This window comes from Dinoponera quadriceps, unplaced genomic scaffold (assembly GCF_001313825.1).
Source record: "Dinoponera quadriceps isolate SergipeBrazil2010 unplaced genomic scaffold, ASM131382v1 scaffold46, whole genome shotgun sequence".
Taxonomy (NCBI): domain Eukaryota; kingdom Metazoa; phylum Arthropoda; class Insecta; order Hymenoptera; family Formicidae; genus Dinoponera; species Dinoponera quadriceps.
The window spans coordinates 772,012-796,887 of record NW_014554488.1 but is presented as its reverse complement, the minus strand read 5'-3'; the positions used below and the strand labels follow the sequence as shown (position 1 = coordinate 796,887).

The window sequence follows — 24,876 nt, the reverse complement described above, 5'->3', positions numbered from 1 at the left end:
TATATATATATATATATATATATATATATATATATATATATTGCTTTGCATAATTAACTTCTAACTTGTAACTTTATAACAAGTTAATTTAATTTTTAAGATGGGTAATTTAATTTTTAATTATAATTTAATTTTTAAAGTTGGGTAAGTTGGTATTTTTTTAATACCAAAAGCATCAAATCGCAGTATTGCGTTTCCGCCAGTTTGAGCCGCTTTTTGCGAACGCAATATTGCGTTTCCACTAATCACAAGGTTAGAGCGGATTTTGATTTCACACGGCGAATGTTTCAATCGATCAGAATGAATAAGTTCCCGTGGCGGTATCAGATTCACTTTCGAGTGAAAATATTCACCGGACGATTCAGAATGGACGATTTACTTTATATGAACGAAAAATCACTCGAATTCGGGAGAATTGAAATTTCATTCCATGAAATTTAGAGAAGCGGCGAGCGAAGGAGAAAGAGAGAAAGAGAAGGGGGGGGGAGGGGAGAGAAAGAAAAGAAAAAGGGAAGAGACAGAGAGAGAGAGAGAGAGAGAGTAGAGTTTTTCTTGGCTAACAATAAGTAAGCTCTAATTTAATATTCCTGCGCTCTCTCTTGCTTGTGTACGTAAGTGATGAGTTATTCGGCGGTGATTCATTATCACACCCGCGCACGCAGCGCGTCCCACCATAATGCCCTCGTTAAGTATTCTAATGGTTGGCGTGTACCTCTAATTTAACCGAGACTAGGCTGGGCCCTAGTCGGACGACTTCATTAATTTCGATGTTTTCATGAACAAAAGCGGGCCGACATAGGATTTAGGAACGCCCTACCTTCTCGACGCGGATTCTAGAACGAATCGCCGAGCTCGAGCTTTGTTCGCATTCGTATGATCTTTCCGTGTGTCGTGTGTAAAATAAAACAACGAGTGGATACGCAGTGTTTCTTCTTTCTTCCTCCCCCCCCCCCTTCCCTTTCTCTCTCCCTCTCTCTTTCTTTCTCTCTCAGTTTTTCAATATCGCCGCGGAATACGAATGAAAGGCGATAATCATCAGCGAATTTCTACATCACGCTCCTTCGCGGACATTCTAGAATGGCGAACTGCGACGGCTCGCGAGTGTCGTCTTGAACACGCGTATCTCGCGTGTATAAGAATATTCGAGCGCGCTAATAGGTTCCCTGTACCTTGCGTTTTCAATTAATTCACACACACGTGGGATCGCTCGCGCGGCACCTATCTATCGAGAGTAAATCCGACGGAGAGTATATAAATTAGCGACCAGCATCGTCGTAGTGACAAATTATGGAAGACTCGCAGCCGAGATCGTGGTTGCACCGAATGAACGCGAAATTGCGCGTGTCAAAAGGTCCTAATCGAGTCTCCGACGGGTAAAAGAGAGAAGGAACGGGAGGGAAGGAAAGAGAGAGAGAGAGCGCGCGAACCCGCGACCGTCCCCATTGCATCTGCCGAGCCGTTGACATTTTCCAGAAAGCTCATTCGTTCTACCGCCTAATTAACGATTCCGCGGTGATTTACGCACGCGCCCGTTGGTAATTCACTCGACCGACGATTAAACTTCGCCGTCCTCCTCCTGTGAGTCTCTCTCTCTCTCTCTCTCTTTCTCTCTCGCAGCGGCGTTATTCACAAAGATATACCCGAGTACATCTGAAGAATTTTGTTATGGTCTCTCGCGGGTGCAGGCGCTCACACAGACAGCCACTCGGTGCGACCTGGCACGTGACATTTTCAGAATCGAACGAGAAACTTCTCGCATCGCGGCATTTAAAACTATCGCGGAGTTAGCGGCGTACTCACCGCCGGCCATTTCGCAGCTTTAATTAAACGGATCTATCTAATAAATCCCCCCGGCGGAATGAACTGAAATACCTTTTTCCCGCCGGCCGGCTGGATAGTTTGCGCGTGGCAGCCCTCATAAAGCGCGGTATCAGGAGTTTGCTCGTAAATCTGACTGACTGTTGCACGAGTCGAGCAATAATTCGACGTCGCGATGCTCGACGAAAGCACGACGTCATTGACGGAAGTTTTCGTCTGCGAAAGTGTTCGACTCCGCGTGAGATACCGCGGCCTCCGAATTCGTCCAACAGAAGACACGCTCGTTGACGCGATATTCCAAATTCTGATGCTACTTTGAAACCTTTAAGGGGATATTCTGGTTTAAAACGTCGTTTTGTAGATAATATTCTAGACAATTTCTTTGTTTTTTCGAAAAACTATAAATCATAACATTTTGAAGTTTTGCACAAACATTTATCTATGTGTTAACTATATACAGTAACTTTTAGATTATAAGTTTGTGTGTAAGTTATATATTTTTTCCAAAGTAATAAATGGACTTGTGACACACCTGACGATTAGGTGCATGGAAAATTGAGGGAACTTTATAGCGAAAAATAAAACACTTAGAAATTTTCTTACCGTTCTTATGATCAATTTTATAAATGAAGTGCGAATAATCATGGACTTAGCCTCACAAGCTTCCCAACTCTGATAGGAGATAATCAAATGGAAATAAGCACGGCAGTCAACGCGGCAATGTTAATAATAAAATCGTCAGCGCCTGCGGACGTGGATACGACGGAAGATAGACGCGTCGCGATGGTTTCAAGCAACCGGCGGCGGCGACGGAAAAGACCGAGGCGAAGAAAGGAAAGAGAAGAGGAAGAAGAGGGCCAAAGCGAGGCCCACATTGGTGAGACTGCATTGCGCACCCCGCCCAACCTGGGTCGCCCACTGTCACCATTAATAATACGTCTCCCGTCCCGTGATGTATCTCATCTCCCTCGGCGCTCTGTGTGTGTGTGTGCGCGCGCGATGTGTGTTCACCTGTACAAATGCACCGATGCACTGATGCGCAAGCTGCGTGATCTGGGAGGGGTCATGACGAAAACGCGTGTATGACGAAGCTTCCCGTTGTCTCCGTACTTTCAAATTTTCTATGAAATTCCGCGGAAATCCTGCGACAGGACTGTCGATGCCGTTGAGCGCCGTGGTGGTCTTAACGGGGTGACCTCGGCATGATGATACATCACTATGTTTCATCATCAAGTTACTTATAATTAATTAAAAGTCAATTAGATTGATTTATGTAAGCCGGATACTATATATATATATATAATTGCGCAAAATATAAGAAAATGTAATTCGTGTAATGTTCATGGCTGAAGAATCTCACTGAATCAGTGGAATGACTCTAAACGGGACTGAGATGACGTCTGCTTAAAAACAATTATTCTTCAATACAGGCATCAGGAGTAATCATATATTGGGTTGAAATCAAGATAGTCGTGTGATATATAATACTGAAAAATTACTTATATATCGTCATATTTCAATAATATTACAATATTATATATAGCACTCTGATTTTGTTGATATCAGAGCCATCGGAGTCTTGTATTAGCCGTCCGATCGTCGAGATAAAGCAACAGCGACCGTAGTTAGGAAGTGGATGGATTGATCGTCCGACCGATCGAAACCATGGAGGGATATAAAATGATAATTTTTTCCCCTTTTAAGCTGGTTTCAGCAAGTCTTTCTTAAATTTTCAACGTATCCGAAAAGGTCTCCCCCCCCTCCCCCCCCCCATCGTAAGATTCGCGCTCTCGCGACGACCGGTGCGAGAATCGCTTGTCGAAGTTCGTCCTGCTCGTAAATCAGTCCGCTCTCGGTATATCGCGAGATATCGCGACGCGCAGCACCGTACCGAATTATCATATCACTCCATCTGTCGTTTTTTCTGATCCGATCCGACTCATATAGGCGTGGTAGACGCGATACACACTGGGGATCACGGCAAGGGACAAAAGTCGAAGTCGTCGATGAGTCGCCGACGAGAACCGTCCATGCTCGAGGGCTCCCTCCTCCTCCTCGTCCTTTTCCGTCTTCTTTACCTCATCCTCTTCTTCTTCTTCCTTCTCTTCCTCTTTCTCTTTTCCCCTCTTCGACCCCTCGATCGACTTGTGTGTGTATGTATTTTCATAAATATAATAATTTATTTCTCTCTCTCTCTTTCTCTTCGCGGTCGAGCGAGGATGTTGCAATCTCCGCCGTCGTCTTCGTCATTCTTGTCGTCTTCATCGCCGTCATCGTCGTCGTCGTCGTTGAAGATAGGTGGGTCGATCGTGTAGCATCGTCGGAAGGTAAGGTAAGGGTGCGGCCAGACTCCGCTCTCGACTCCACCTCATTACCCGGCATTCTATGCAGAGACTGCGCTTATGGCTTATTATTGCTTTAGCTTAGCCAACCCGTCGGTTCCTTCGTCCTTACAGATGGATACATTGTATCGCGCGCGGGTGTCAGTGTGCGTGCGTGCGTGCGTGCACGAATACAGGCGCATAAAGCTCTTGACGAATTAATTTATCTTTCTTGAAATTAATAATTTTAAAGGGACGCGCTGTCGGGATCGTAAGATCGTAGAATCTCGTAGAAAGTGGAATTAATGATTATTAAACAAAAGAAATGAAAACTAATAAGAGCCGAGCCGGTGTTTATTAGCGTGTAATATTAATTTGTAAGTAGAGTCTATTATAAGTAAAGAAATTTGTATAAGTTAAAAAATAATAAATTTCAAACATTTTGATCTTATTTCAGACTCTTTTTTATGATTATTATCCTGAGGCTCTTATAGGGCCTGCGGTTACGAGAGAAACACGTTATCGGACCGATGAAATCCGAAGTTGATCGTTGCATTAATCGTCGTCGAAGATAATATTTGTTCGATATAACGCATACGCTGAAAAGTTTTCGAAGAAAGTACGAAGGGCGTGCAAGGGGAATACATGCGCACGCGTGTACGTGCGACGTGTGTTGGAGCACACACACATCCGTCCCCATTCGTCTGTTCGTTCGTTTATTCGCTCCTTCGATGATCCCCCTCACCCAAACTCATTTTATATGTATGTGCAATTATTGGTCCCGATCTTGTCTCGCAGTTCGTTACGAGTTCGCTGCGCCTAGCTAGCGGCCTGAGCGACTCCGCTCGCGCGTAATGCCCTCGTCGAGCGAGACTTTGTCGATTGGTCGTCCACAAAGGGAAACGATCCGGGGGGATTTGACTCGGCCACAATCACCGTTTGCCGTAGTCCCCAATAGGTTGTTTCGTGCAAAAACTACAAACGAGCGCTACACCAATATATCCGCATTGACCGCTGAGTTAAACCCGCGATTTTTTCACGACGTTACGTGGACGAGAGAGAGAGAGAGAACGCGCACCTTGTCGCCATTTGACGTAAAGTCGATTCGCACGATCAGATCGATTGGCCAAGCGTCGACTTGACCAGCCGATGATCGATGGTTTGATAATCGGTGACGGTTTAAGGAGGATTTAGAAAGGGTTTGAAATTTCGGAAAAATCGACTTTCAGTCTTTCTTATATTTTGCGTGGATCTTTTCAGAAATATTTTCCCGTTTGCTGATTTGTGAAATTCGAGAAATTGAGCTCAGAGGAGCGGAAAATGTGAACCGATGCGCGGACAGTCTGAAGATCGGCGCGGCATAGAGCGCCCGTGCGCGCATACGTGTGTAAACGATATAAAGAAACAAATGAGTTTCGTGATCATACGAGAGGCCGATCTTGTCTCGGATTAATCAAGTAATGCCGTAGAGAACGAACAAGTCTCGGGTAACGTCGAATTAAAGACGTAGAAGAGAGAAAGATAGGAGGAGAGACGGCATGAGGGAAGTGGACTTGTTCGATTGAAGGCACGAAATCTCATTAACGAGCCGAATTAAAAACATTCACGTTAACACGTTCCGATGAATTCGAGTGATTTTCCTCTGCCATGCAAGTGGCATCAGCTCCACATTGAACTTTTCGTTCGAGACGTTTGATCATTTTCCAACACTGAGAAAGAAAGGTTGAATAATAAATTAATTCCCGGGGTTAACAGGAAACTGAAGATGAATGTAAAGTTAACAGCCGGTTAATATTCGCGTACGAATACTCACTTTTGCTCTGTAATGAGCAAAACTCGGTACCCATCTTGCGGAAAATTTTCTTTCATATTCGACTCATTACGCAAGATGAAATGAATTCGTTCAATTGAGACGCCCATCTGCTGTTTCGTCCACTTGCACTCGCTGTGTCGGACAAAATATCACATCATGGACTTTATCGACAATTTTCCGCGTGACTTTGCTGTTCTCAGACCTCCAGAAGGTGATGCATTTTCGATGCTTGTTCTGCTACGTTTGAATTCGTCTACCCGTAGTCGAACGGTTTTACACGGAGAACATGAATTACCCAATGTAGGAAAAGTCTTTTTATGAATTTCCCTCGCTGTTTTCCATTCCCCCAAAGAAAAGAATCGAATTACACCTGAATTTCAATTTTACCCATTTTGCACTATCATCACTCGAGACGCTCATATTGAGACAACTGTCGAACGAAGAATTAATGGCGGAACGGAAAGTTGAAACTTCGCGCGGTTATTTACAAGAAATGGAACTATGTGGCCACATGTATAGTTGTCGTTAACACCCTCTATGAGCACACAAACCAAGGTAACTCTTCGAACCACCCTCCGTATATTCACGCTGCGTTAAACGCTGCGCACACAGGATGTAGGTTGCCTTTAGATCGGCCGACCTCTTTTCCCTATGAATATTTTTGCGAAAACGCAATTCGCAGAGTGGGCAGAGCCGATTCCAGCCTCAGAAGTTCATCCACCGTGCAGTCGAGGTGCTGCTATTGTTCGAGAGCCGCCCGATGGAGACGAGGAGCGCGGAACGAGGAGGACGAGGAGGTGGAGAAGAATGGTAGGGGAGAGAGGATGGTATCGAGAGAAGGTATGATGTGTATGTAACACGTACGCTATATAAACGCAAGAGAAAAGTGGGCCTTTCCCTCGAGAGAGCCGGAGAGGTTCTTACGCACTCCCGTTGCGAATGTATTAATTTCATTCGGCTGCCGATCTTTTTTTTTTTTCCATCTATCTCGCCCCACGGCTATTCGAAAGGTCACCACCGCCGCCGCGTAGCTTGCCACAGCTTATTACGTTTATCATCCGAATCCTTGTTATTTATCGTATTCGCCTGCGGGCGCCCGGATATTTCAGCCGGCTCGATACCATGATGAATTTCGACGCGAAATTTGCGACCGACGTTTCCGCCTCGGCACGAAAAGGAGAGGAAGAGAAAGAAGGAGAATATCAGAACGAAAAGGTGGCCCGTCGTCTCTATCGAGAACAGGCGACGGAGAGGAATAGCGCGAGAGGTGGCTGCTACCTACACGGGCAATAACTTTCAATCGGCGGCACCTTAAATCGAGCTACGAGGTCGACGTTATCGGCCCTTCCGCTGAGCACCATTATAGTGAGATACTGTACGTGTCGATCCGTCGTTTAATGCCGCGCGAATCGCCTAGCGGTCGGAAGGCGGACTCGCTACTTTACGAGGAGTGGAATGTATCTTCCCAAAGTATAGGGAGTATACAGGGTGTCTTGAAACCGTCTCCCGAGTCAGTTCAGTCGTTCCGAAGAATCCTCCGACGAATTCAAAATCGACACTTTGCCAAGTGTGGGAATCCGGCGCGAAAACGCTGAAATAGCCTGTCACCATTTTCCGATGCTCGGTTTTCAAAATCACTCGAAGACCGAGTCAACATTTTTTATCGACGTAAAGTATGCTAATGAAATCGAATTTCATTACTTGTCTACGTTCTCAATAATGACTTTTTTAACTTCTTTAGTAACTCTTAATAATGTGACGTCAAATTACGGCTTAACGACGTATTCAATGACGTCCCTAAGACGTTATTAAGATATCACTCGATGTCACCTTGTTAGCTGGGTAAGACTCATACTGACAGTCGTTACTTGAAACTAGTCCCAAATGAGATAATCAAATTTGAATTCAGAATAAGGATGTGAATTTTTCAGTTTTTGAATCGCGATTACAATACCACGTATACAATTGAAATGAAAAACCCGAAACCTAATTTTAAATCTAAATATCTTATCTGCGAGATCAGTTTCACGTAACAACTATTGACACGAGCCTGAAAGACCTCTTGACAACATCGAACGCCGAGTGTTTCCGTTAAACTTTGCAAATATCTAGGCGCGAAAAACAAGCGCACATCTTTCAGGACATCCTGTATGTACGCACGTGCCTTCCGTGGAGAGCGCGCACGCGCGAAACGGCGAGGGAAGTAATCAGAGACATTAAACTATGATACCGTGCTGGCAGTTAGAGCCCTGTGTATCTCTGACGTTGTCGCCAGTGGTACAACAGGCCCGGTATTATTTGCGGGCTGCTACATTTGTTGTAGGTGGTCTCGCGCGCGACACCACGCGGCGTCGTATAACGACGCTCTGTACGCGCGACCACGTCGTATAGCACGTGGTTCTTCCAACTTTCCGTGCGAGAGCGACAAAGTCTATCGGATAACGCGCGCCATTCTTCGCGCGTATCGTACCTGCATACACGTTTGCACCGTCCGAGGCGGCTCCGCTAATTAACAATAATATTAATACCTCTACCTGCCGACTCACCGCTGCTCTACCACTTGGTCTTAACGCGATTTCAACACCTTTCTTCCCTGCTATTCGGAACACAGCTGATATCTATTTGTATTTTAGTCGAATCGGTGAAAGTGTCGCTGATTCAATCAATAAAACGATATTTCGCCCATTCACTCAGTGAGAGTCTACTAATTTTAGTAGAAACATTTTATTTAGCTCTTTTATCTTATCAACGATTTCACGCCAATAAATGGTTCAGACCGCTGTTACGCATCTTGCCACAAAAGTATATACATATATACGATCTGTTCCACAAGAAAATGCATTTCATTCAAGACGGTTGAGTACAGTGTCATCTGCTGTATGACACTGGGAGCGGGTCTGCACAGTGTATGCTTCGCTGTCATTCCGAACGTTATCTTTCGTTGAAAAATAGAAATTTTCCTAACGAGTGCAAAATACCTCAAGCGTTGTAAAGCAGTGTTTATAGTATTGCATATAAAAGGGGCAAGACTTAACGTATGCTTCAAAGTCTGCTTAGAAAGTCAAAGTCATTCGTTCAGAAAGTAAGTGGAACTGTACGAAGAAGTAGGGAATGTTGATGACCTGCCTAAAAGCGGGTTTAACCTGTACTGTCCAGAGAAGACGAGACGATTATTCGTCTGTTTGAACGTAAGTCTGTGCTGATATTGCGCCAAGCTCGGGATCAGCTGCGTGAGAAGGGTGTAAACACTGGGATAAACACCATCAGACATTTACATGAATCGAAGATAAGATATCGTTCCATAATCCATAAATCCCTAAAATATTATATAGTTTCGGAATCCGACATCAAAGGAGCTGCAGCGTTTTGTTTCAACATGCGTGTACACACACTAACGCATGTTTCATCATTTTCGTTCTTCGTTCCTTGCACACAAGCATACATTTCATATGTCTAATGACGTCGTAACGTAACGTTATCGATGATTTTATTACCGACATTCCTGTTGGAATTCCGCAATCACTTCTACGTACCCTTAAGGGCTCTGGGTAGTTTATAAGGAGAAAATAAAGGGGTTATTTTCAGTTTTTTTACGAAGAAATTATAAGGTACATATTTTTGGAGGTTTCAATTATGTTTTCATCATACTTTGAGGAAGTTACATGATTTTTTTCATAATTATAACTCGCATATTAATTGAGTTATAAGGCGCGACGCAACACGTTTTATGTAAAGAAAGTATCCTGCTGGCGTACATACAGCTGTTTCTAAACAGATCTGAAACAGAAAAGCAAACAAGATTCTTATTTTATATGAGCGCGGCTATCGCCGGAACTAAAATTACTGGACTAAACCAAAATTTGACACAAAACGGCGGAGTTGCCAAGAAAGAAATTACCTTTTACGCAAAAATGTGCACAGTTTATATAAATAAGGAAAAAAGCTATGCAGTTATCAGTTTCATTCTAGTTCTCACGATAAAGGGACATGTGTTGAATATGTGATACAAATTTGAAGTCAATTGGTCAGTCCATTCTTGAGATATTATGCACGCTAGCTCACAAAATGCTGTTTCGAGAAAAACAGCTTTGAAGTTTGACTAACTGAAGTTTTTGGATATGTAAATGCAATTCACATATTACTTACGGCTAATCAACTATTCCCATATATCAATCCTTCCGATTCTTCATAAATTTGATTTTGAGTATCAAATGTTTGCTCTCCAAGCAATTCGGGTCTCGATGGATGCTTCCATGTGCTGGTATTCCACTGCCTGCAGGTGTAAGTTGTCGCGAGCTTCAAAAAAACTACTTGCTATTGGCCCGATCACCATGCTCGTCACATTCACCAGTTTTAATATTGATATAAACCCTTCATCGAAAACACAAAATGCTAAATAGGCTGCAATTTCAATCATTTTTGCTCCAAAGCATATGTGCTTTTTTCTTAGTTGTATATTCTCAGCATGCTGCCGTACACTTTTTTGTGGAACAGACTATATATATATATATATATATATATATACACACATATATATGTTCAATCATACATCATATTTAGCGTAGTTTGTATGATAACAAATTCAAAAATCAGAGGTGTCTGATTTCAAGTCCTATCAGGATAAATGATCCTCAAATATGAATTGAATCAATTAAACATTATTAAGTTATTATTTCAACTGAATATATTTCAAATAAAATCGTTGACAGTATCTTAAGAATGGCTTAAGATAATAAAAAAGAAATAATAAGTAATATCTTTTTCCACTGTTTCTAGTCAGATTTCACTGATGTGAAACGGTCGCTGTTATTAACAAACTTTCTCAGCGACTATGAAGTCACTTGAATTCAAATAATTTTCCACTGATAAAAAGTGAATTCTCCATTTTGAATCGTCGAGTCGATATTTCGCTCGAACGGCGAATCCGATGTGCGAGTTCCACCGTGACGAAAAATATATTCGTTTCGATCAATCGAAATATTCGTTCCTATGAAGTCAAAATCCACTCTAAACTTGAGTTTAGAGAAATTCCTCCGGCACTTTTAACAAAAAGCAACGTGATACTCGTTAACGACGGCACACCCGACGCGCCCGACGCCCGACGACACATCGACGACGATTTCAACGACGTCGGCGACCAATTCGAGCGAACGCATTAATTTCTAATGTTGATGTCCCGAAGACGGGGCTAACGGTTGAAGAACGATTAATAAAGATGCGCGGGCACGTGTGTCACCGGATATAAGATGCCCACACGGCCCCCATTGGCATACGCGTACGTCATATGGTCGTGTGTTGTTTGCCCCACACCGACCACAGGCTACACCGACGTGTGTGTGTATCCATCAACAAATTCATGTGTGTGTGAGTGTATGTGTGTGTGTGTGTGTGCCTACGTACGTACATCGTGACGTGAAACATCCTCGCATGAGTGTGCTACGCAGATAGACGGGCTAACGGACGTTGCACATACGATCAAACGAACGGACGAGCGTAAGAACATACATACATACATACGGATGGACAGACGGATGGATCGACACATCAGCACGCGCATGAATATGTAGGATGTCTGGAAAGAGAGAAAAAAAAAAAAGAAAAGGGAAAAGTGGGGGGCGGCAAAAGACCTGGCGCGCATAATAATCGGAGCCACGTCATGCCAATAACATCGCGCCGATCGCCTAATGTCCGATCGATAAACCCGACCCGAGTTTTCTTTACTCCGCGCCGATAACTCGCGCGGAGGGATAGCAACGAAAGAGAGAGAGGGGACATTGATGATTTACGAGTTTGCTCGTCGATGCGAGAAAGAGAAGTGAGCAAGGAGAAGACATCGGACCATTGAGAGAGAAAGAGAGAGGGAGGGGAGGGGGAGCACGTGTGCATGCACGCAGCACACGCGCGAGCGAACGTGCGCGCACACATCACGCATACATCCACGTGTGACATGCACGCGCGTGCGCGCGTACGATACACACGAAGCGGCTTGGAATGGACGCGGGTAGGTAGGTAGGTAGATAGGTAGGTAGGAAGGTAGGTGGATATACACAAGGAGGAGAGTTTACAATTTTCTGCACGACGATCACTCGATCGTTCAAATGCCAATAACGTTGCGGATGCCAATTGCCGATAATTCAAGGTGTACCTGCCCACGATAACGCGCTCGCGCGCGAACGCCGTGCCGGCGCTGACAGATCGTTAGGTACCGGATGATGGGTTCTCAGTTTTAACGCGGAAGAGACACGCGACGGATAAGCGAAAGAGAGACAGACAGAGAGAGAGAGGGAGAGAAGAAGGGAGGGAGGGGAAATACCGGAGCTCACCGTCGTTAAGAATGTATTTTGGCTTTCGCCGAATTAACGAGCAATTTATATATCACGCTTATACACTCTCCCCTTGATACGTTTGCATCAAGCCCGTTTAATTCTGACGCTACAATCCTCATTTTTTAGTGGTTGAGAAAAACGTCCACATCTTAATGGCGAAGAAAAAACGTGCTCTCTCATCAGGATCACAATGCACCACATCACATGTTTGCAGTTTCAATGACCAAATTGCACGAATTACGCTTCGAATTAGTCGACCATCCACCGTATCCTACAGATTTAGCTCCCTGCGGTTTTTTCCTATTTTCAGACTCGGAAAATGGTTGGGTAAGAAGAGATTTTACTTAAATACTGAAGTAATTCACGCAATAAACGGTTATTTTGAGGAGAAAGATAAATTGTATCATATGGAAGACATGAAAAAATTTGAACATCGTTAAACCAAGTGCATTGAGGGAAATCGTATTGAAAAATAAAAATTATATTTTGCTCCATAAAAATGGTATTTTCATATATTTCTTCTAAGGACATATCAAATGACTCTCATAAGCGAAATCTATAATGCTTGCTTTTTAAAAACTTGTCGGCAAAGTTATTATATAAAATCTCTTAATATTTGTATTTTACAGCCCGGTACACAATAACCAATCATTTTTTCTAATTTTGACAATGACATTGTGCAAAATATTAATGGAGTTTTAGAAGTTAACTCGATATCTTGAGTAAATATTTTTTTATAGATAGAACTTCTAGTGGCAAACTAGACGACATTTCTATCAAAACGTCAAATACATCCGAATTCTTACTCGAGAGACACACTAGCATTATCGGCAACAACGACGGCAGCAGCCGATAAACAACACAACGCTCGAATAACAAAGTTGGATGCATAATCTAATGTTTTCTCTCGCCGCCTTCTTCACCTCGTTCGAAAATTCGCAGAGCGGCTCCTGGCGATGCTGGCAATTAAATTAATTCGGTTCGTCCCAGCGTGTAATTAATTTAATGATAACGCGCCGCGCGTCGTGAGCGAGATTTTTCCGACTTTCTTATTCCCTGAGTTGCGGCCAAAGTACTGCTACTCCTGCTGGCAATGACGTCGGTTTCCCGGAGCCCGGAAAAACTTCTTTCCGCGATGTGGCGCGACCCGCGCGAGAAACCGACATTGTTTCCATATAATACATATATCTTCTAGAGATTACAGCGGAAGCGATGATTACGATCTTCGTCGTATTACTTGGGAATGGAAAATCTCTCGGCGGCGAGATATAACCCCGATGCACGCTTCAGAAGATATATATCGTATGTCCTAATAAGCCGCTCGATATCTCTACTTAACGTACGGCAGATTGAATCGCACATTGATTCTGTTACCAACTGTGTCGGGTCTCCACGGACTTTTCCGACCAAGAAGACTTTTCCGCGGACGATGAGAACTTATTCTTCGTATTAAGAGGGAAACAGCTTCTTGGCAATTTATTTATAACAGATAAGAATCGAATCTGGATAAGAAGATAAGAGGATCGGGATTTCCAAGGCAATTGGCGCGTATTAACGAGAAAGTTTCCAAAGATTGCTGGAGTACTTTTTCTCTGTGTGCGACTCCGTCTCGATTTTGAAGAATTAATACGCCAAATGTCGCGAGGATCATCGCTTTGATATTACTGAGTCTCGTTAAATCTGATAAAAGATGTAATTGATTGTACACGGAGAGAGTATTCTAATTTTTTAGTTACTTAATAGTTTTATTATCCATACGATAACTCGTATGAGTCCTTCTTCATCATAAAATAATCAAACATTACTACCAAACATAAATAAAAAAAAAAAAAAACTCCACGGACAATTACAAAGAAAAGGTGGGTCAAAAGTGACTCATTTCCGCGGTTCCAGGAAGTATCCAAATTGCTGTGGTTCTAAGTGTTAATCGCTAATTAGGGTATCGCTAATTAGGTATTAGTATTAACAGAAATCATCACGGCAGTGAAAGCGTTAACGAATGCCCGCGAAATGAGCGCGAATCCTAAACTAGAAGATACATTCGCAATATATACGAATATCTCTTTTACTCCGAAGGAAGGAAGGAAGGAAGCAATATTTCATGCGCACTTACCAAGCATCTTGCTGAGATCGGCATTGTGGAGATCGGGATTCTCGTCGGCCAATTTCTTGCGCTCGACCTTTGCCCAGACCATGAACGCGTTCATCGGACGACGTATTCGCTGCTCCTTGAGGCTCCTCTGAGCTTGGCTGCCGCCGGGATGGCACATCTTCACTCCCGCGGGAATCGGCGAGATGCCCTGCTGATATTCCAGGGACGACCCGGAAGCCAGCCAGGGCATGTCTTCCAGCCGTTGCTGCGCCGCCGGACCGCTCAACATGCCCGGTATCTGCTTTCAGGAAATTGCGTTTCATCAAACGTCTCTGAGCAGATCATTCGCGCTCGCTTATTTACGTATTGCGTCGATGTCGATTATTTACTTCCAAGTCACATTATCACCGGTATGTGTTCTCGATTAATTTCAAGCGCGAATTTTTCCTCATTTTCTCGCACACACGGAGAAGGGAAATCGGCAGTAGAGCAGCAGACAACTCTGAGTCGAAATTTTCATGCCACTTTGGCGCTCTTAACCCGCAAGTAGACGCGTGAATATTTGAAAAATAAAAACAATTGTTGTTTACGAAAGAGACGCGCGGATCTATTAAAAAAAAAAAAACGATATAACCAGCCGAAACCGAGCATCGAACGCGTACCGAGATGATTTGGGTATCGATGGGCATCGAGTTATCATTGCCGTCGATATTGGAGTCAATGTCATAGGCCCGCGATGTGGGAGCTGCGTAAAGCGAAGAATGAAGTGCCAGGAGCCCGGGAGAGCCGCCATAACCGCTCACCGGTGGTGGTGGTGGTGTCACCTCACCCCTGTCGTAATTATCCAGCATCCTGAAAAAAAATTCACGGAGAATATGGATGTATCAGCTTCACTGAATGCGGTAACTGCGCTACCGTATAAATTCAAATGCCCTTTAAATTTGCGCAACATCACGTGTTAGCCTTATAATTCCTTCCTCTTCCTTTTTATAAAGGAACCTGGGACACAACGGAGGTCAACAATTTTCTTTACAGAAATGCTGCATGTAATTAAATGGTTTATTTACTATTAAATGTCTCTTATCGCACGTTGTTATCAGTTATCGTATTATTTTTAGCTGAAAGTTGCTAGAAATTATTTAATGCCGTGTTCTCCGCAATTGCGTTGCAGTTCCTTTCGTACATTTGCACAAGATGAGCAATGATAAAATTCTATCTTTTATTATATAATAAGTTTGACGACCAGTTTGGCGAGCCATTTTGGCGACTTGAAGAATCTTTAAAACTAACTATAGACAATATGCTCCTATTCTCAAAAAAGTCAGGCATAAGAGGGTTGTATTCAATCGCATATCAGCCGCGTTATCACGTCATTTTTAACATATGTCGGTATAAATATATCATTACAATGTTTTGTAAATAATAGGAGAATATATTATTTAAGTTACGAGGACATCGTCAGAGCCGTTGGAATCAGTGCAGCCGTCGCGGTAAGAGTCGAAACGGTTCCTCACTGTAGCGTCGTGAGGGACGACGGAAGTCGTTCGCGTTTCTGGCGAGGCTCGCTGAATGAAAATGCTGCATTTTCGCGCCGCCCGGCAGCATCTCTCGCGAGTCTACACGAAACAATAGCTGTTATGTTGGACACTCGTGCGCGTATTCTCCATACGCGCGCGCATATATTCGTCCGCGGAATATGTCCGCTATATTACTGCATTTACGCAGGAGCATGCGCTTATATCCGCGGAAAAAGACGACTAACATATGCATATTCACGCGAGAATGCACACCGTACACGTGCGCGGGCGGGCGATGGGTATTCCATGCGTCGTGAACGTACGACAGCTGTTTCGTTACTATTATGGCCGGCGCGCGTACAGTCGTATAATGCCTTAAGGACAATTGTGAGAATCCTATTAAGTGGCCTTGAATGGTTCATTCATGTCGATCAACTTATTTCCTAATGAGGTTGACAGATCAATCGCGCGCTCTCCGGCACAGAGCGACCCACGGGATTTCACTCGCCGGTTGTTTTGCTCACCTGATCTCTCCGTCCCGACTGTAACACAGAAGCGAGAAACAGAGTGATAGAGAGAGAGAGAGAGAGGGTGAAGGGGGGGGGGAGTAAAGACAGGTAGATAGAGAGCGAGAGAGAGAGAAACGCCAAAGTCAATTACTATCGTGCAGTCGTGATACGAATTGCGATCTCTCGCGCTCGCCGAAGCGACCGCGGCACGACGCCGAGATCGCGCTCTGGCTTATCGTCTTCTCGCGGAAATCGAACGCCAAGAATCGATCGGAAGTTCTCGCAATCGTACCCGCTCGTGCGCTTATCGCCGCAGAATTGCATGCTTGCGAATATAATTCGTGCTAAATTCTCTCCCTCCATCCCCCTCTTTCACTCTCTCTCTCTCTCTCTCTCTCTCTGTATGCACAAAATTCGAATCATATAATTTGAAAATAAGTGACGAACATGGCGACGTACAAGAGAACGATGCAGAAGGAAAAGAAGAGAGCCGTATGGGAAAATAAATAACAACTACAGGTGGAAATGGAGCAAATCTTGCATAGGAATACGCAAAGTTTGATGAAGGCATAAAAGTAAGATACAGCAGCAGATTAGAAGAAAATGGAACATACCATTCTTGGCATTGTCGGAAGTTAGATTGACTATGGAAACTGAAGATAGCGAAACGAATATACCAAGCTGTAGTATTAGGTTGGAACGAGAATCCGTAGCGTTTTTTTCAATAGGTCGCGTTCGAACACGTGAATTCGTTTCACGCGTCGCTGAAACGTATGACACGTATACGTATTCCGAAAAAGTTACATTTCAACGCGTCTTTCTCTCGCGATTTGCATGTGGTTTGTCGTGAATCTTGAGAAGTGTTTCACATTAAAAGTGAAAATGGAGGAAAATAAAATGCATTTTCGTTTCATTCGATGCCCTTTTGTTTCCTCGATTTTTGATATCAACGTAAGAATCACGCGTCCGAAACATTATTATTACGGCTTTAAATGCAGTCGAAGAAACGTCGAAACGTCGATTTCGCTAACAGTGACTTTCGCGAAGAGATGAGGAGGAAAAAGGCGCTTTCAACACGGCTCGGGCGCAGGACAATAACGAACATCTCGTTACCGACAGGGAGGCTCGTCGGGCTCCGGACGTCAGATACGACGAAAATGAAAAACTTCGGAACTCGCCGTGGCCGGGATTCCTCGGCTTTCGCCTGGCGTCGGCCCGTGCAGCTGTACACCGCCCACACATATGATAGATACGCCACTGCCTTCAGCATTGTTTCTTTAATGATTCATGTGGGGTGATTGCACCGCGAGTGGAGGAAGCGGTCTCCAACTGCGAATGCAATGTGCCCGGCGCGCCGTTTCGAAAATATTAATTTACCAGGAGTCATCGTCTCGGAAGACTGACGCGTTGGATTAAGCGTGTGCGTCTTGAGGGGAAGAAGACCCCGTTCGCAGAGGACTAGAAAATGGCCTGTTTTTGCGAATGTTTTTCTCGAAAACTATTAATACGATTAATTTCGACTCTCAGCACATTGAATACTACGTATTTTATTTGTATGCTCTGATCGAAGAAAAATATAAAAGTTATTAAATATCAAAGCGTCATGACTCCGAGGAAACAATACGTACGGAAAAATATGCTCATGTTTGGCCTTATATTTACATCCGCACAAGTTTGTAAACACCGATTACCGCGAGGAATATCACCAACCCGGTGGTCGAATGGTACCAACATCCTGTCCGGCAAGTAGGAAGGAGGTCCTGGCCGAGGTGATATTTTTCGCAACATAATTAGTTGAGTTATTAGAAGGGGGTATCATGAGGGAATTTGGGATCTATAATCGGTCTATATGTGGAAAAATCAGGAATCGCGTTTCATTTAGCGTAAAAACTCATATATTCGCGATGTAACATTGAAGCTCTCGTTCATATTGCGATTCGCCTCCCACGTATCGTTGTAGAAGTTCGTCGTTCGCTTAAAAAATGTGACAATTTTTACAGAAAATGACATGAGCAAATGTATCAGATAATCTTGCAGCGAACATCTGCCCCTCTTGATGTTTGCATCAGCTGTCGACGCCAGCGGGGCACAAATCACGCTACGGATCAATCCCGTCAGATGAGCATAGATGCTCGGTGCAGCATTTATGGCATTTTTCATGCCTTCCGCACTGTCACAACTTCTTCTGGATAGCTAATCCATAATAATTGGTAAGCTTATTAATTAAATGAACTGTTAGCATCGTGCATATACGCACACGGCTGCGTGAAACACATTACTACGCGTTAGAACCAGTATTGAACAAACCCTCCGGAGCCTTTCTATTGTTTCTACGGTCCGTAGAGCCGCGTTTTTATGACGAAACTTCGAACGGCCCGGTGAGCGCGGATTTAACTCGCTTCGAATAATAGGCTGCAACTTCCGTGATATTCCGAATTTTTCGATGCGGCTTTAGAGATAGATTTTTAAAAATATGTACTTTCATAAAATGCAAATAAAAAAATCAATATTTCTGAGCCGAGAAACGGTCTTCTCGGCGGCGACCGCCGATAGCGATTCTATCCACCTATCGTGCGATTAATTCGCGCGTACACTTGTCACTTATTGCGGTTGCTTTCGATTTCCGAGATTCCTTCTTTTTTTGCGTCGAAGCTCGAACCTCGTGCACGCTTCTTTTCTGCTTTCCTACTCATTTGTCGTATTCGATGAATTTATTAATATTACGATGTGACGATGACGCCGATGATAATGATTGTTATCAGGAATCGAAACTGATATCGAAAATAATGTTTTCATTCCGCTATCTTTCGATATTACACAATTACTGAAAAAAATAATTGTGTAAATAAATATTGTTATTATAAAAATTTCAGTATAATATATTCATCGGTCAATTTTGACTGTAAAATAAAGGTATACTTCCAGTATACAAAATTTATTACGAAATGATTTCGATATTCAGTTCCTGATTGTTATTATAAAAAGTGTAACGCACGACCTGTACGTACTGAGAGAAAGGAATGGTTAATTTCATAACAATTACAGTTATTTTCGAGTGCCAATCATACTTTTTGTCGATCTAACAAGAAAATAGTCGTAGCAATGTGCACATAAGGTCGTTATCATTAACACTATAATAGCATCCAAGTGATCACACTATCACTTTCATCACCGAAACGATTTTCTTAACTATAATTCTTTCACTGCGCGATTATAGTCAGAAATATCGAACACTTCCTTCTCAGTCGCAGTGGCATAGTCGATTATAGCGGGATGTAGCACGAAGATTTTGCACCAATCGGGATAATTTATCCAATATATTGCGCGAAGCGCCGGCGGATTATGTATAGTTTTACCATCCGTGTAATATGTTCGCTGCCTGTAGCGAAGCTTGTAACTGTTTAATCGAACGATATATAATCTTCTGCTAATCTGCGCGATGTGCCTTGACGCCTGTACGTCGATCGGGTTTGCCGGTCGGTCGAAATAGTGAACGAACAGTAGAGTAGAAAGAGCGTTGCAAATAAAAATTAAGCCCCGAACGAAATGAAATTTTGATGCCACTTTTAGCTGCCAGATTTGGCCCCGTGCTTTCTGACCACTGGGACAAGCCTGAACCATTCAAGACCGGGCCATTCGTTAATTACTACCTGGGTTAGTGTTGATTAAGGGCCAGGGTTGATTAAACCTTTATGTTTTTTTTTGAAGAAAGTTTAAACTCTGATTAAGGTTCAATCGACGTTGGTAGAAACGGGCATGAGTCATTTCTCTGGGCGTAGAGCCAAAATTTCTACTCAGGGGATTTCCGACAACCGTGTGACAACGACGAGGAGGACGACGACGAAAAGGAGAACGAAGTTCAACGCGAAGCGTGTCAAGGAAAAGCGACAGTTATCCTTCCACACCGACGCGCCGCCTTCCACGTTACAAATAGTCGAGCCACGAGCCGTGCACGGACACGCTATACACGTCAGACCGAGCAGGGAGACAAAGAACACACACACACACCGGCGATCCTCTAAATCGGTATGTTCGTTGAGTCTCATGAATCTCCACGGACTCTCCGAGAGAGAGAGAGAAAGAAGGAGGGAAAATCCGCGTGTCCTGCACGGTTCGGCACGCAGCGACAGGCAGCGAATTCTCGGAGCGAAGTCAGTCGCTCTCTTCATCAACGACACACTTGTTCCCCTGGCTAAATTATTCCTCCCTTCTCCGGCAGAGGAGGGGGGTTAGAGCCTTTAAGAGAAGTACGGAGAAAACTTTCGACCGGTCTTTCGTGAAGGTCCGACGACGGCTGACGCGGTGTGGCGCATTTTATTCAAATAATTGCGCCGATCGAATACACCCTTGTGCATTGTTCGAAGCGACGCGACATGACGCGACGTGAAATGGTGCAGCAGCAGGCTGAACATAAAAATGTTTACACGACAATGTGTAAATGTGCACGATGTACACGACGACGCTCGTCACGCATTTACGTTTTTCAATTGCATATGCGCGTAAATTAATCTGCTGACGTGCGATAGGCGCGATCGTCGCGCGCGCAATTGAAGCGATCACAAGCGCAAATATTTGGTGCGCAGAAAAATTTGTGGCGGGTTGAAAATTCCGCTAACTACCAAGTCCGCGCCTATGCCGAAACTATGCTAACAGAAATCTCGTTCAAATTATAATCATTTCCGGTCTCAACTATGTCTCCTTCTGGTTCTAAGCTAAAAAATAATAGTAGCAATATGTGAGGTTATTATCACTGACATTATAATAACACTTATTCGAAAAATGATTCCCCTAACTATAATTTTTTCACTTATGCGATTATACACGGAGAAGATATTATACTAAAGAGTATATCAAAATTATATTTCTTTTCACAATATTTTTACGTAAAATTGGACTATATTGAAGTTGAATTGTAAATTACTAAATGAATGATAAATGTGTGATGAAGTAGACAAAATATAATAAAGTGTAATATTTCTCGCAAATCAAGAGAAATTGCGACTAGTAGTCCTGAAATCAACAGAATATTAATAATAGAGATGAGAAAAAATTCTCACGCATCCAATTAAAAAAAAAAATGCTTGTAAATATCATATGTGATGCTTTGGCTAAAAGCCGTTCATCCGACTAACATGATACAAGCAAGCTATACTATAAAGAAGAATATTTTCCTTTATTATGTGAAATATAAGCTTTGGGACTTCCGACCTATGTGACTTCCAGACCCGACCTCCTCTACTGGATTCCATATTGTTTCAATAGTGGGATAATAGGAATGGATTAATATCGAGCCGGTACCAAACATCAGTACCGAAAAGCACCGAGAATTATCGATTTCCAGTACTGGGACAGTACCAACTTTCAGCAATGATTACTGCTAAACAATATCACAACCATACTGTGAAAGGGACGGTCAGAACTATAAGCCGGGATGTTTGTTTGTACCTTCTACGACGTCCACTTTTAATCTCATATGAAAAAAAAATGACGGAGCGACATAAACACAACTGGAATCAAATTCGGGTCGAATTCGGTTTACTATGCTCTTTACTTACATTATTATTTATTTACATTATCTATATTACTAATATTTCTGTAATAAGTTTAAGTATTCCAAAAATGGTTTAAGTATTCAAAATCATCAGACACTAATAATAAAATTCCTGAGATACAGTGATTCATTATTGAGCCAGCCGATAATACTTTTCTGTAAGGTAATGCAAGTTCCGTTATTAATTCAATACGATATATTCGTGAGTTAAACGGAATTAAAAGATCGCAATGTTTTTCATCGTCGACCGCCTCAACGCGATAATCGTGAAAGCCTCTTTAGGAAGCGATATTCGCCAATTATTAATAACTTGCTTGCAACGCGTTATTCCTCATCGTTGCGATCGAAATGTATCTTACGGCACGAAGACACGCGCACGCAAAGAGTATAATTTTATAAGCTCCCGATTAAACTTTTAAATCGAATGTTCAATGCGGTTAGTAAGCGGAAGTCACGACCCCAACCGCTCACCTTTGCACTACTAACGCTCCGGCGCGTTTCAGATTTGAGAACGAAGAAAGCGCATCCCCGAAACCTTTACGGGTTTAAGACTGCGGAACGGACGCCGCGCATCCGTCGCGAGCTGGTCCGTCCGTCCGTTCCTGTGTACGGTATATACCTTCTCTCTGACCTCGCGGCAACGTTGCGGAGCCATTACGTACGACTTCCTGCGACCGAGTAAGGAAAAGTCGAAGATTTCTACACAACCTCGGGAAGAGGTGTCCGCACGCCAGCGGAGATATCCGTCGAGCGACGAAAATATTTCACACACCTCCTCTAGGATGAAGAGCTCCCTAGGATGCCCGGTTGATCCGCGAGATATCGCGAGATATCGCCGCTTCCGATTACGACGGAGATTTCCCGGACGGATCTACGTCGCGACGGGGCCGAAATATAGAGATAACAATTTCCATGGATATCCTCGACTTAAAAATTTCATAGATACGAAGGGAAAGATATGTTTAATGTAGTGTATAGAAATGCTCTCTCGAAATGTACAATTAAATGAAAAACAAGTAAGGCGCGTAATGTTGAAGTTACACGATATATTTAATAAGAAAAAAAAGTCTACTAGTTTACTGAAGTTTATTTGAAAAAGGCGGATAAGTATTACTTATTTGCTCCTTGTTTTTCATCTAATAAGATATTTACGAGAAAATGAACACTGTAATCAAAGATCGGCCAAGACAATTCGAACTGAGTGAGAGAAACTCGATTCTCAGGGCTGTACATGGGGAATTCTAATTGGCCTGACTGTTTTTAGAAAAATCATCGCCTTTTCTTAATTTCTTGTTTATGAATAAACTTGATATCTGGCATATGAGAGCGATTCGCTGTTAAATGTATGAGCGCAAAAATTTCTTTCAAATTTTCCAACATGAAAAATTAATAAATGTTTAGGTCTATTGCAAACCCTCTTCAGTTAAATTAACAAGTTGACAAGGAAAAATATATATAATATATACATATTCAAACATACACATATATATATATATATATATATATATAATAATTAACGTGACAAATACTGTTCTCGCATCGCATAAATCGTGTCTCGAAAAAGTATCATTGCGATGGTCCTCCGTATACTGAAATGTATTTTTAACGAAGCCTTCGTCCACTTGACGAAAGTAATATCCTTAAGTATTTGTCATCGAGACATTTAAACGATCTTTAATTTGTTAATCCGCGTTGCTATTATTTTCAACGGAGCAAATTTACGTATCTGCAAATGAGTTTCGATTCATCGGTTCATCGATAAGTCGCTATCGCTATTATGTTCGGGGCACTAGAGATTTATGATCGTTCTAAAATCGATCGACGCACACACGCACGCCTGTACGTACGTGCGCATGCACGCACGCGTGTAAGGTTGAGAATCGATGGAAAATGAGTCTCGCTCCGGAGCGCCCAGTCTTTACAAGATTGGACATTAACATTGAACATGTCGTAAAAATCAGAGGGAAAATATGTCGGAAAGTTTGCTTGTTCTCGGGAATCTACATCACAATGCAGCCTGCACACTCAGCGTTGATTATTCATAGGAATTTTTCGCCAAAAGTACAGTCTTCTCATTCACCTTATCTGTCGTCTTTTTTCTCGTTTCCGAAGTTGAAACTGGGAGTCAGAGGCGATCGCGTTTTGAAACTGTAGGCGACATTCAAAAAGCTACGATTGACACTACGAAAACAATGTCACAAAAACTGACTTCCGAGTCTGCTACGAAGAGTAAAAAAACTCGCTGACACAGGTGCGAGTTTATGTCCGAGCGATGCAACCTTGAAGGAGACTGTATTATTTTCAAAGAACAATTGAATATATTATTTCTCAAATATTAAATTTCGCTACTTTATTGATACGTCTCATACTTGCGACATGTCCGAGCAAAATAAGAAACGACCTATTCGGCATCAACGTCGACATTCGAATGAATCGAAGTCAATTATAAGTTGTCACCGCAGTTTCTCGTTATATCTATTGTGCAAATATAATTTAATCATTGCATAATCTATCTCTTTGTATTCATTACAAATTGCGAAACAATGGTGATAGTATTTAAAGCAGGGTCACGCCGTTGCCACGCTCGTACAAAATAGATTCGCGAGATTTCGGCTCTCGCGTGTTAACGAAAACGCTAATTTCCTTGTCGTTTTGCGCGATGAAAGATTATTAATTTATTGTATCACCAGGCACAGTAAATCGTGATTAATTGATAACGCGCGAACGAATGCGCTCTCTTGAGCACCGTGCGTTATTTCATTCGCCGAAATAACTATAACCGCCACGTTAACCCGTAATTAAGCGGCAGTCGCTGTTTAATCGTCAAGTCAGCGAACTGACTCACCACAAATCGCAGAAATTACAAGGTCACCGACAAACATGATGAGTACACACCACGTGCAGGGGTCAGACGCGAAGTCATCGTACC

The 24,876-nt window shown here is 42.9% G+C and overlaps 1 protein-coding gene across 1 annotated transcript in view; it reads right to left on the bottom strand.

The window, feature by feature from the left end:
• Positions 1-24,876, bottom strand: part of LOC106751575 (putative transcription factor SOX-15) — a 44,303-nt gene that overhangs the window by 7,420 nt on the left and 12,007 nt on the right. The window contains exons 3-4 of the mRNA XM_014632496.1: positions 15,033-15,222; positions 14,392-14,668 (exon numbers count right to left, since the gene is read on the bottom strand). Of these exons, the coding sequence (XP_014487982.1) occupies positions 14,392-14,668; positions 15,033-15,222 (467 nt within the window). The remainder of the gene's footprint in view (positions 1-14,391; positions 14,669-15,032; positions 15,223-24,876) is intronic.